The 13572-nt window shown below is 35.9% G+C and overlaps 1 protein-coding gene across 29 annotated transcripts in view; it reads right to left on the bottom strand.

The window, feature by feature from the left end:
- Positions 1 to 13572, bottom strand: part of CFAP20DC (CFAP20 domain containing) — a 239958-nt gene that overhangs the window by 123870 nt on the left and 102516 nt on the right. For all 29 annotated transcript variants that reach the window (XR_011994359.1, XR_011994362.1, XR_011994358.1 and 26 more), the window contains one exon: positions 4135 to 4291. Coding sequence is in view for 24 of the 29 variants with exons in the window: in XM_025985448.2 (XP_025841233.1) it covers positions 4135 to 4291 (157 nt within the window). In the remaining 5 variants the exon portion in view is untranslated. The remainder of the gene's footprint in view (positions 1 to 4134; positions 4292 to 13572) is intronic.

The following is a 13572-nucleotide window of genomic DNA, read 5'->3' as shown; positions in this document are numbered from 1 at the left end:
TGAGCACTGGGTATTAATATGTAAGGGATGAAGCACTAAATTCTACTCCTGAAACCAATGTTACACTCTATAATAACTAACTAGAATTTAAATAAATATTTGGAAGACAAAAACAATTGACTAGATGGGTATAGAATTCTAAGTTGAAAATAATTTTTCCTTAGACTTTTGAAGATATAATTTTAAGGTCTTCTACCATCTAACGTTGTTTTATGAAGTCAGAGATCATTATTCTTATTCCTACCCCCTTGTATGCAACTTGAATTTAAAAAAAAATCTGGAATCCTAGACCATCTTTTTTTCCCTCCTATTCTGAAATTACACAATGGTGACTCTTCTTTTCTTTCTTTTTATTTTTCTGTTTTTGATGAGCTATGTCAATGTGAAAACACCTGGCCTTCCTATATATCACCTTCCTATTTTCTCTAGTCTCTCATTTTAGAATCTTAATACTTTACTAGTGGTCCTCTTGGACTACTTCTAATATTCTTAACATTTTGATCCTATTTTCAGTCTCTTGGGATTTTTCTTTTAAAATTTTTGTTTGAATCTAAATCTCTGGAGAAAGTACAATTCAGAGCTTCAAAATAGCTGTACAGGTTCTAAGTTGAAATGTCCAGTATTCACCCAAAACTAATTAGACCTATCAGGATACAAGGACAAGAGAAAACAGGAGAGACAGATACTAGAATTATGAGCCAAGGCTTTTAAAATAACTTTGATTAATATATTTGAGAAATCAGATAATAAAATAGAGAATTTCAGCTGAGAAACGGAAATTCTAAGAAAGAATCTAATGGAAGTTCTAGGATAAAAAAATATAACTGAAATTAAGAATGCTTAAATATGTTCATTCAGCTCCTTAATATCCAAAGAAAGCCTATTTAGATGCTCCAAAAGAAATGCAGAATGATTCCAGCAGCACTATTTAAAATAGCCAAAAATAGACAAACAGTGGTACCCTCACACAATGACATACTGTACAGTAATTAAATTAGCAATACAGATGAATCTCACACAGTATTTTGTTAAAGAATGTATATATGAAAGAATATGTATTGTATGATTTTATTTAAATAAACTTCAAAAACAGATAAAGTTAATTTATAGTGCTAGAAGTTGGAAAAGTGCTACCTCTCAGAAGAAGAGAGAGGGTCATGATTGGGAGGGGATTATAAATAGGGTTTCTAAGATATTTGTAATGTTCTATTTCTTGATCTGGGTGGTGGTTTCAGAAATATGTTTACTCTGTGTTAATTCCCAAAACTGCATACCTATGATTTGTAAATGTTTCTAAATTATATAAAAAGCTTATAATATGGGGATCCCTGGGTGGCTCAGCGGTTTAGCGCCTGCCTTTGGCCCAGGGCACGATCCTGGAGTGCCGGGATCGAGTCCCACGTCGGGCTCCCGGCATGGAGCCTGCTTCTCCCTCCTCCTGTGTCTCTGCCTCTCTCTCTCTCTCTCTCTCTCTCTCTCATAAATAAATAAATAAATAAATCTTTTTTAAAAAGCTTATAATAAACTTTAATAAATAAAATGCTTATTGAAATACAGCAAGAACAAATTATTCCTATTTTATAGATGCAGTATGCTTTCTTAACTGAGACAAACATATATCTATTCCTTATTTTATCTATTTCTTTCTTCCTATTAGTTTTGGTGTCTATCTGCCATGGACCCCATGTACCTGAGTTGAGAAGTTCTCTGGTTCAGTTTCTCCAAAGAATAAATATCCTGTTGTCTTGTTATTTGCAGTTGGAAGGGGGATCTGGGATCCTATAGCAACACATATACAATTTTAACCAATCTCCTTGTTGTTAGCCACAACCTCTGTACTCCTGCCTTCTGCAGTATCTAGGGCTGACAATTCTTGACTCCCTCTGAGTTTCTATTATGAATCTCATTGGAAAGCTTCTCTGTAAATCCAATAGTTTCAACTTTCTCTGCTCCTTTAAGTTAGCTGTCACTCCTCAATCTTACAAAATTTATGGACAAACTTCGCTTGTTGTTTCCTACTCTTCCATATTCTTCATCCTGGTGGGTTTATTACCATTTTTATTCCTATAATTTTAGTGGGGCTTGAGGGAGGAGCATTTAATATGTCATATTTAGATTCACTTTTCCCTTACACTTATTTAAAAATATTAATCAGGTTATGATTCACCTCCTATGATCTGATATAGAATGCACATATATTTCTATATATTTTGAGGTTTTTTTTTTTTTTAGATGGGTGATTTTTTTTTTTTTAAATGAAGGCTTTCACTTTCTTGTATAGCCACCTTTAAATGCTACATAAGATGAGTGGCTGCACTTCCTGGCTTGTAATCTCTCTGAGGAGCTGTTAATGCACTGCTGTGTTTTATTATCAAATGAAATTTACAGGCACAATGTCCTGTTCCACAGAGTGAACCACACAAGGATTTCTCAGACGCTTATCCAGATGGAGCATAAGTCTGAAGTCTACTTTATACAAACTTCTAAGACATCACCTTTGCCGTCTTATGTGTTGCCCTGTTTCCTGGCCTTCTAGAAAAATTGATTTTGTTAAAAATAATCCCAGACGAAAATCAAAAGGAAGCATCAGTATTCTTTCAATACTTTCAGTTGCTTAAGACTGTCTTAGCTTAGCAGGCGAATTTATGCCATCTTATAAATTCTAGATGGTTCTGTTGTCTATAGAGTATTTATCGATCATATAATGAAAAGTTAATGTGTATATTTCCTATCTTTCTAGAAATAATATGAGGAGTTACTCATTTACTATTTTACCATGATAGTTAGCAAATTAATATATAAATGTAATTTATCTCAAATGACTTCATGAAATGTATACAGAGTAATGAGATAATATGCCCTGACAATGGTGGAGACTTTTGAATGCTGACTTTTTTTTTAAGATTTTATTTATGAAAGAGAGAGAGAGACAGAGAGAGACACGATGGGGGGAGAGTCAGAGAAAAAGGAAGAAGTAGGCTCCCTCTGCCTAGCTGGGAGCCTGATGCGGAGCTGATCCCAGGGGTCCTGGGTCACAACCTGAGCTGGAAGCAGATACTCAACTTGAGCTACCAGGTGTCCTGAATGTTGAGATCTTTTGAATACCCTTATTAATTTGGTGACTTTGCTACACAGTAAGTCCCATCTCCTTAGTCAGGAATCAGATATTCACTTTGCTAGCCACTCTTGCAGCATGTAATCTAGGCTCTACAAATTAGATACAGCCATATCTGACTTCATACAGTACAGAGAAACATGAAAAAGTCTACTTCTGGACAGTGTAGTGAGGAAGAAGACATCCAGTTTTCCAGAGCAGCAATAACAGAAATTCTGGAACCTAGAGCCCAGCATTATGCTGTGTCTTATGGAGTCTTTCTCCAGTTTCAGTAACTATTAGGGGTCTTCCTTGCGGCAGTCTTGTGGTGGGGTTGCATTTGTTCTTGGCTGTAGCCCCCAAGCCTGACTTTCTGGATATCCTTGAGATTCTATGAAGGCTAATTTCCTTAAATAAATTCTTTTCTTCTGTTTCAACTACTTAGAGAGGATTCTATTGCTTGCAACTAAAAATCTTGACTAATTCACATGGTAAATGATATCATAAACAACAAAGAAAAATAACCCACACAAAAACATATCTTTGTGACACTCAGCTGCAATAAAAATAAACGTGATTCAGAGTAAAGAATGACATATGCTACAACTTGGATGAACCATAAGGACTTACGCTAAGTGAAATAAGCCAACGACAGAGAGACAAGTACTATATGCTTTTACTTACATAAGGTATCAAAAATAGTTAAATTCATGGAATCAGAGTGGAATGGTGATTGTTAGTGGTTGAGGAGAAGGGGAAATGGGGAGTTACTAATCACTGGGTTTTGGTCAAAATTAATAAGCACTCTCTAGTGTACAGCATTACATCTGCTGTACAGCATTACACCTATAGTCACTAATAACATATAGTACACTTAAAAATTTGTTAAGAGTATAGATCTAATGTTGTGTTTTTTCCACAGTGAAATAAAACAAATTTAGAAAAACCACTACTATGTACTAATACTATCCAAAGGTATGTCTATTTTTAAAAACATATTGGGGATTTAAAAAATCTTGATAGTAGCAACTTCAACATACCATCTTTATCAGCAGTGTCTTGAGGCTTGCATTTTAAAGTGAAGATCTTCCGTAGCTTACAGTTAGCTGAGACAATAATTCCATCCAATGACTGGAACACTGCTCCCTTGAATATTTCACTGGTAAATGCTACCAAGTCTATGCACAGATTGCACCACTAAAATAAAGAAAAGAAGAGTAAGTACTTTCTATAATCACATAGATGAACATGTCATCTACATGTGGATAATTCAGAGAATTGAGGCAATTGTCTGGATCAATCAGACCTAAACCAATATCCTCCCTGAAGCAAAACTCTATTTTGGCTTCAGTTTTCTTAAAAATTGCCTTGATTCTTCCAAAGAAGTCACCATAATCTAAACCAGTCACTGGTCATCTGGCTGTAGAGTTCTCATCATGAGGCAAGATTTTGACAACTTTGGGAAATAACTCTGGATCTGTAGGCAGTATGCTAGTGGGAAACTAATTGCAGGTGCGTTAGACCACTTAAATCCTGAAAATCAGGGATAAGTAGCCAATTGTTACTTCAAGGGGACTAATTTGATCATAATTAGCCACTTATATTTGTTAAAAAAAAATCGTGGATGAAATCGGAAGCTGGGTTTAAATTGTGGCCAGTGCTGCCTACTTATAGCCAATTAACCTATTGTACAGAAATAGATTCTTCCAAAGAATTTGTAATTATGCCTAGTATTTGCCAGTTTTTAAAGTACTCTTGCAGGAACTAATTTCTGCCCATTAAACAATTAGACTCCTCAATACTTCATCAAATGAATTCTCTAAATGGTCTGCCTGAGTTAAAGAAAAGGAGAAAGTAATCATTTAGTAAGAAATTAAGACATATTGAAGATTGCAGGACAACAACAGGAAAAATAATTTTTGAAATTGAAAGAAAGGTAGTATTTAAGGTTGTCTGTACTTCTTTTAAAATATCAGGCTCTTACATTATTTGATTAGAAGAACAGTTTACATAAGATTCATTTTATTAATCTGTCAAAATTGAAAGTTATATTTATTGATAAAGGAAATAATGATGTTATTCCTAAAGGCAAATTCTATTTAGGAAGGTTGATTTTATTATGAAGGAAAAGCCAAAGTGGTTTCCATAGTAGAAAAGTAAGAAAAATTGCAATAAGTTATTAATTAAATACATAAAGATTATTGGTAGGTGTCCCAACAATAAAATTATATTCCTAGACCACGGGAATGCTCTGGTCTTTTGGGTGAAAAGAAGTCTGGCATAACAAAAAGTGGGAAGGAGGGTTCAGTGTGATGCAATAATGAAGACTGGCTTGGCCTGCAGGGTGGTGAGCTCTGGGAAGGTGTGGGGGGGTAATGTGGGATGGGGCAGCAAGGCCAGGTTCTGGAAGTGCTAAAAGATCGGGAGAACCTTAAACTCCAGAGGGTAAAGTGTGGAGAATGTGACAAGAATGGAGTACTGGGAAGTCTGAACTAACCCTGATACAGGACTATTTGCGGGTGGGAGGAAAGCTGAGAGATAAGACTAAGGCACAGAAAGACCAGTCAGTCATTCAGTCAGTCATTCATTTAAGTATGAAGTGAGGAGGGTCTGGTAGAGGGCTAGTATAGGAGGTGGGATGTAAGGGGCAAATTCAGTAGGCATGCCCTATGCTGAATGAAAACATCAGGGCTTGCTGGTAAAATCCAGGTTAGAGGGGAGAGAGGTATTGGGGTTTCCAGCAATCCAATAATAATAATTATTATTTTATTCGCATCACTATCATTGTTATGTGGTTCCTATTCCTAAAAGACCTGGTTAAGATTATGTCTCAATTGCAATTATTCAGCTGGTTTGTCCCAGCAGTAACTGTATTCATCCACTCTTCCCCACAGTTGCTAAGCAATTCTCAGGTGTTAGACACTGGGCATGACTCTGACATACAGCGAATAAGAGAGTCCTGCCAGTCTGAGAAGGGAGGCAGACATGTTGCATCTGTTCTATGTGGTTAGTGCAGAAGGGGCTCAATGCAGGAGGATGGGGAAGTTCAAGAAAGGCTTCTTTAAAAAAAACATTTTAAAAATGCCCTGATATATGCAAATATAAGCCCAAACATGCCAAATTTTATACAAAATATAGTTCTTGTCACTACTCCTCTAATCAACTGTCAACTCTTAACTATTCTTCTCTCTGCATTTTTAAATAACATCTTTTGATTTATCAATTTTAGACATTATCTATTGTCTTTCTATTTTTTAAAAGATTTTATTTATTTATTCATGAGAAACACAGAGAAAAGCACAAACATAGACAGAGGGAGAAGCAGACTCCTTGCAGGAAACTCAGTGTGGAACTTGATCCCTGGACTGGGATCACGCCCTGAGCTGAAGGCAGACACTCAACTGCTGAGCCACCCAGGTGTCCCTACTGTCTTCCTAATATAGATAAGACTTGTAGTTTACTTACACATACTACTTCTTCCACTGCATCTTCCCTTCATTCTTTTTACCTTTTTCCTCAAAATCCATGTTCTGTGTTTTCCTTACTGTGACTATGTAAATACTGTACACTGCTGAGTCAGGTGATACTCTATGATTACTTGTTATACAACTTCTTTACATTTCTAGAGTTAATGATTGCTTTGAAAATTATCTGCTTTCTTGTACTTGAGAATCCAAGTTTTCCTGGATCTAGGAAAGGCTTGGAGGCCACATCTAAATTTGGTTTTGAATAAGGAATAATAGTTTCCAGATCCAGGGAAGCATGGGAACATGCTGGGTATTTTTTCTCAGGGCCTTTCCCTGTATTCCCTACCTCGATGAACCCTTCAGTGGGCTACACCAGTACACCCCATTACACTCCATCGGCTTGGCTTGGGAATTGCTGTTCACTTCCTTCAAAAGCTCTGAGTCCTGGGCCAGGAAACCAGGCCCTTACCTACTACATACATTTCTTATCTATCATAGTCAAGCTGCCATTATTCCCTCTGTTCAGATTCATGCATTATGAAAAGTGTTCAACAAATAATGATCCACATGTGTGTATTCATGATGTACAATGACATACATATATGTACATGCAAATGTACATACTTTCAATCTTTCCTTTTATTTTTTTAAGTTTTATTTTGATTCCAGTTAGCTAACATACAGTATTTTATCAGTTCTAGGTATACAATATAGTGATTCAATACTTTCATACATCATCTAGTGTTCATCATGACACATGCACTCCTAAATTCCCATCACCTATATAACCTACTCCCTTACCCACCTCCCCTCTGGTAACCATCAGTTTGTTATACAGTCAAGAGTCTGTTTCTTGGTTTGCCTCTCTCTTTTTCTCTTTGTTTTGACTGACTTAATTTCATTTAGCATTATACTCTCTAGCTCCATCCAGGTCATTGCAAATGATAAGATTTCATTCTTTTTTTACGGTTCAGTAATATTCCGTTGTATTTTTATCCATTACAATTTTTCTATTCATTAGTCAATGGACACTTGGGCGGTTTCCATAATTTGGCTATTGTAGATAATCCTGCTAGAAACATTGGGGTGCATGTATCCCTTTGAATTATTTTGAAGTATTTTTGTATTCTTTGGGTAAATACCTAGTGGTGCAATTGCTAGATTATAGGGTAGTTTTAAAAATTCTTTTTGAGGAATCTCCATACTGTTTTCTACAGTGGTGGCACCTGTTTGCATTTCCACCAACAGTGTAAGAGGGCTTCCTTTTCTTCACAACCTCACCAAAATCTGTTGCTGCTTGTGTTGCTGATTTTAGGATTCTGACAGGTATACACTGATATCTCACTGTAGTTTTGATTTGAACTTCTCTGATAATATGTGATGTTGAGCATCTTTTCATGTATCTATTGGCCATCTGTATGTCTTCTTTGGAAAAATGTCTATGCATGTCTTCTGCCCATTCTTTAATTTGATCGTTTTTTTGGAGGTGTTGAGTTGTGTAATTTCTTTATGTATTTTGGATACAAAGTCTTTATTGGAAATGTCATTTCCAAGTAGCTTCTCCTATTCTGTAGGTTGATTTTTAGTTTGGTTGATTGTTTTCTTTATTGTGCAGAAGGCTTTTGTTTTGATGTAGTCCCAATAATTTTTTTTTCTTTTTGTTTTCCTTGCCTCAGGAGACATACCCCAAGGAAGCTGCTACAACTTATGTCAAAAAAAGTTACTGCCTGTGTTCTCTTCTAGGATTTTGATGGTTTCAGGTCTCACATTTAGATCTTTAATCCATTTTTAAAATTTATTTTTGTGTATGGTACAAGAAAGTGGTCCAGTTTCATTCTTTTCCATGTTGCTGTCCAATTTTCCCAACACTTTTTGTTGAAAAGACAGTCTTTTTCCCATTGAATATTCTTTCCTGCTTTGTCAAAGCAGGAAACTATATTGACCATACAGCTGTGGGTTCATTTCTGGTTTTCTATTTTGTTCTGTTGATCTATTTGGCTATTTTTGTGCCAGTACCATACTATTTTGATGACCATAGCTTTGCAATAAAACTTGAAGTCCAGAATTGGGATGACTCCAGCTTTACTTTTCTTTTTCAAGAATGCTTTGGCTATTGGGATCTTTTGTGGTTCCATGCAAATTTTAATATTCTTTGTTCTAGTTCTGTGAAAAATGCTATTGGTATTTTGACAGGAATTGCATTTAATGTGTAGAATCGGGTACTATAGACATTTTAATAATATTTGTTCTTTCAATCCATGAGCATGGAATGTCTTTCCATTTCTTTGTGTCATCTTCAATTTCTTTCATCAGTGTTTTCTAGTTTTAAAGGTATAGGTCTTTTCATCTCTTTGCTTAGGTTTATTGCTAGGTATCTTATTTTTTGTACAAAGAGAATGATTCCTTAATTTCTCTTTCTGCTGCTTCATTATTGGTATATAGAAATGCAACAGATTTCTGTATGTTTACTTTGTATTCTGTGACTTCACTGAATTCATTTATCTTTACTGAATTAGTTTTTTGGTGGAGTCTTTTGGGATTTTTCTATCCAGCATGGCATCTGCAAATAGTGAAAGTCTTACTTCTTCCTTGCTGATCTGGATGCCTTTTTATTTCTTTTTGTTGTCTGACTGCTGTGACTAGAACTTCCAGTACTGGGTTGAATAAAAGTGGTGAGAGTGGATAATCCTGCCTTGTTCCTGACCAGAGAGGAAAAGCTTTCAGCCATACCCATATTGGCTATGAGTTTTTCATATATGGCTTTTATTATGTTGAGGTATGTTCCCTCTAAAACTACTTTGTTGAGGGCTGTTATCATGAATGTATGTTGTACTTTGTCAAATGCTTTTTCTGCATCTATTTAAATGATCATATTTATAATTGTTAAATCTTCTTGTTGGATTGTCCTTTTTTATTATGATATAGTGCCCTTGTCTGGGGTTAGTCTTTATTTTAAAGTCTATCCTTTCTTTTATTAATGTGATATATCATATTGATTGATTTGCAAATATTAAACTACCTTGCAACCCAGGAATAAATGCCACTTGATCGTGGTAAATGATTTTTAAAATATATTGTTGGATTCAGTATGCTAGTATTTTATTTTATTTTATTTTATTTTATTTTATTTTATTTTATTTTATTTATTTTTTAATTTAATTTAATTTAATTTAATTTAATTTAATTTAATTTAATTTAATTTTATTTTATTTGTGGTGTCCTTATCTAGTTTTGGTATTACCAGAGTAATGCTGACCTCACATAATGAATTTTGAAGTTTTCCTTCATTTTTTGGAATGGTCTGAGAAAAATAGGTATTAACTCTTCTCCAAATGTTTGGTAGAATTCACCTGTGAAGCCATCTACTCCTGGACTTTTGTTTCTTGGGAGTTTTTTGATATTTGATTGAACTTTTTTGCTGGCTATTGGTCTGTTCAAGTTTTCTATTTCTTCCTTTTTTAAAAAAATTATTTTTTAAAAAATTTATTTTAAGATTTTATTTATTCATTCATGATACACACAGAGAGAGAGAGAGGCAGAGACACAGGCAGAGGGAGAAGCAGGCTCCATGTAGGGAGCCCAAAGTGGGATTTGATCCCAGGACTCCAAGATCATGCCCTGAGCCAAAGACAGATGCTCAACTGCTGAGCCACCCAGGCATCCCTTTCTATTTCTTCCTGTTTTAGTTTTGGTAGTTTATATGTTTCTAGGAATTTATCCATTTCTTCCAGGTTATCCAATTTGTTGGCATATAGTTTTTCATAATACTCTGTTATGATTGTATTTCTGTGGTTTTGGTTGCTATTTCTCCTCTCTCATATGTGATTTTATTTATTTCAGTCCTTTCTCTTTTCTTTTTATAAGTCTGGCTAGAGGTTTATCAATTTTATTGATTTCTTTCCCAAAGAACCAGCTCCAGCTTTCATTGATCTATTGCTTCACTATTGTTATTATTTCTGTATCATTTATCTCTGTTTTTATCTCTATTATTTCCTTCCTTGTGCTGGCTTTGTGTTTTGTTTGTTGTGCTTTTTCTAGCTCATTCAGGTGTAAGGTTAGGTTGTTTTATATGAGATTTTTCTTGTTTCTTGAGGTAGGCCTATGTTGCTATATACTTCCTTCTTAGGACCACTTTTGTTACATCCCAAAGGTTTTGGACTTTTGTATTTTCATTTTCATTTGTTTCCATGTACTCTTTTATTTCCTGGTTGAACCATTCATTGTTTAGTAGTATACTATTTAACCTCCATTTATTTGTGGTCTTTTCAGATTTTTTTCTGTAGTTTCATAGTGTTGTGGTTATTAGAAAAGGTACATGGTATAACTTCAGTCTTCTTATATTTGTTGAGGCCTACTTTGTGCCTTAATATGTGATCTCTTTCAGAAAATGTCTGATGTGCACTTGAAAAGAATGTGTATTCTGCTGTTTTAGGGTGCAATGCTCTGAATATATCTGTTAAGTCCACCTGGTCCAGTGTGTCATTCAAAGCCATTGTTTACTTGTTGATTTTGTGTAGGTGATCTGCCCACTTATGTAAGTGGGTTGTTAAAGTCCCTTGCTATTATTGTATTATCAATTAGTTCCTTTATGCTTGTTATTGTTTTATAAATTTGGGTGCTCCCATGTTGGGTGCATAAATATTTATAATTGTTAGATCTCCTTGTTGGACTATCCTTTTTATTGGTGCCCTTCTTTGTCTCTTATTACTGTCTTTGTTTTAAAGTCTAGTTTGTCTGATATAAGAATTACTACTCCAGCTTTCTTTTGACATCTATTTGAGTAATAAATGTTTCTTTATCCCCCCTTTCAATGTGCAGGTGTCTTTAGGTCTAAATTCTGCGCAGCATATTGATGGGTATGTTTTTTTTAAAATCCAGTCTGTCGCTCTATGTCTTTTGATTGGAGTATTTAGTACATTTACATTCAAAGTAATTATTAATTGATATGTATTATATTATTTTATTACTTATTTTGTGGTTGTTTCTGGAGATTTTCTGTGATTCTTGACTTTCATGTTTTGCTGATTTTCTTTAGTAGATATATTTGGATTCCTTTCTCTTTATTCTTTGCATGCTTATTAGTGGTATTTTATATATCGTTACCATTAGGTTTGTACATAACCTCTTTTGCATATAGAAGTCTATATTAAGTTGAAGGTCATTTAGTATGAACCCATTCTTTTCTCCTCTACTCCCCACATTTTAGGTATATGTTATTATATTTTATATCCTTTTTTTTGAATTCCTTGACTGATTTTTTTTTTATAGAAACAATTGATTTTTACTTAGGCTTTTGTGTTTCCTACCTTTATACTGTCATTTTTGGTCTCTCCTTTCCAGTCAAAGAGTCCCCTTTAATATTTCTCACAGGGTTTGTTTAGTGGTCACAAACTCCTTTAGTTTTTGTTTGTCTGGGAAATTCTTCATCTCTACTATTCTGGATGATAGCCTTCCTGGATAGAGTATTTTCCCATTGCAGATTTTTCCCATTCAGCACTTTGAATACATCATGACACTCCCTTCTAGCTTGCAAAGTTTCTGGAGAAAAATCTCCTGCTTGCCTTTTGGGTTTTCCCTGGTAAGTTAATGACTTCTTTTGTCTTGCTGCTTTTAAGATTCTTTTATCACTATATTTTGCAAGTTAATAACATTATGTCATGGTGTCAGTCTGCTTTTGTTGATTTTGATGGGAGTTTTCTGTGCTTCCTGGATCTGGATATCTGTTTCCTTCCCCAGATTAGGGAAGTTTTCAGATATTATTTCTTCAATTAAGTTTTCTGTCCCCTTTTCTCTCCTCTTCTTCTTCTGGGAATCTTAACAATACAAACGTTATTACATTTGATAGAGTCACTGAGTTCCCCGTCCTGGTTTTGTGCAATTTTTCTCTCTCTTGTTCAGCTTGATTACTTTCCATTACTCTGTCTCCTATGTCACTAATTTGTTCCTCTGCTTCTTTCATCCTGCTATTCATTCCATTAAGTGTGTTTCTCATTTGATGAGTGCTTTATCTCTGTTATGGTTATTCTTTATTTCTGTGTTAAGGGTCTCATTCATGTCTTCTACTCTTTTCTCAAGTCCAGTGAATATCCTATGATCACTGTTTAAAATTCTCTATCAGGCATGTTATTTATGTTTCACTTAGATCCCTGGCTTTGGCCTTGTCCTATTCTTTCATTTGTAACAAATTTCTCTGTCTCCTCTGTCTGCTTCTCTATGTCTGTTTCTGTATGCTAAGAAAGTCAGCTATGCCTTCTGCTCTTGGAAGTAGTGACTTTTGGAAGAGGTTCTGTGATACCCTGTAGTGCAGTGTCCCCTGTTCACCAAAATCTGGCACTTTAGGAGAGCATCTTGTGTGTGTTGCTTACATCTTGCTGTTGTAACTGAGTCACTTTTCCTTTTGGTGCAGTTGTCTGCACTGACTCTCCACCTGTTGTGGGCTGTGCTTGCTCTCCGTGGTGTTAGCAGGACCCAGGCAGGCCAGCTCTGAGGGGGCATGCCTGCTGCAGAATTTGGAAGCAGGGTGGCAGTATTAACAAAATTTGTACTGAGCCACTCCAAAATGCCATGGTGGCTGGGAGATGCATGAGCTGGGCACAGCAAGCAAACATGGCTGGGCAAGGCTAGGCCCAGCACATGAGGGTATTGGGGGCATGTGGTTGATGCAGTGCAGTGCAGTTACTAGGCCCGGTGGGGTGACGATGCACAGTGCGCAGTCACAGCTGTGCACCTGATGGTGGGTGGGATGCACTCTAATGTATGGGGGTAACTGGCCGGGTGCAGCCCAGCAGATGTGTGCACTACACTGCAGTGGCCATGCACCCAGTGGCTGGTCAGGGCACATGTGCGGCTTTAATAAAATTTGTCCTGAGCTCAGGGCCAAAGCCAGCAGACTTGGGAGTGTGCTCGTACATAGGAGAGATTGTGGGCATGGCACATTTGCTAGTGGGTCAGGCAGAAGTGTCTATGTAGTACTGCCTCTCAAATGTGGCCCATTTCACTGCCTTCTCCACA

The sequence above is a fragment of the Vulpes vulpes genome, chromosome 9 (assembly GCF_048418805.1).
Source record: "Vulpes vulpes isolate BD-2025 chromosome 9, VulVul3, whole genome shotgun sequence".
In the NCBI taxonomy this organism is placed as follows: Eukaryota; Metazoa; Chordata; class Mammalia; order Carnivora; family Canidae; genus Vulpes; species Vulpes vulpes.
This window is presented reverse-complemented; position numbering and strand designations above follow the sequence as displayed.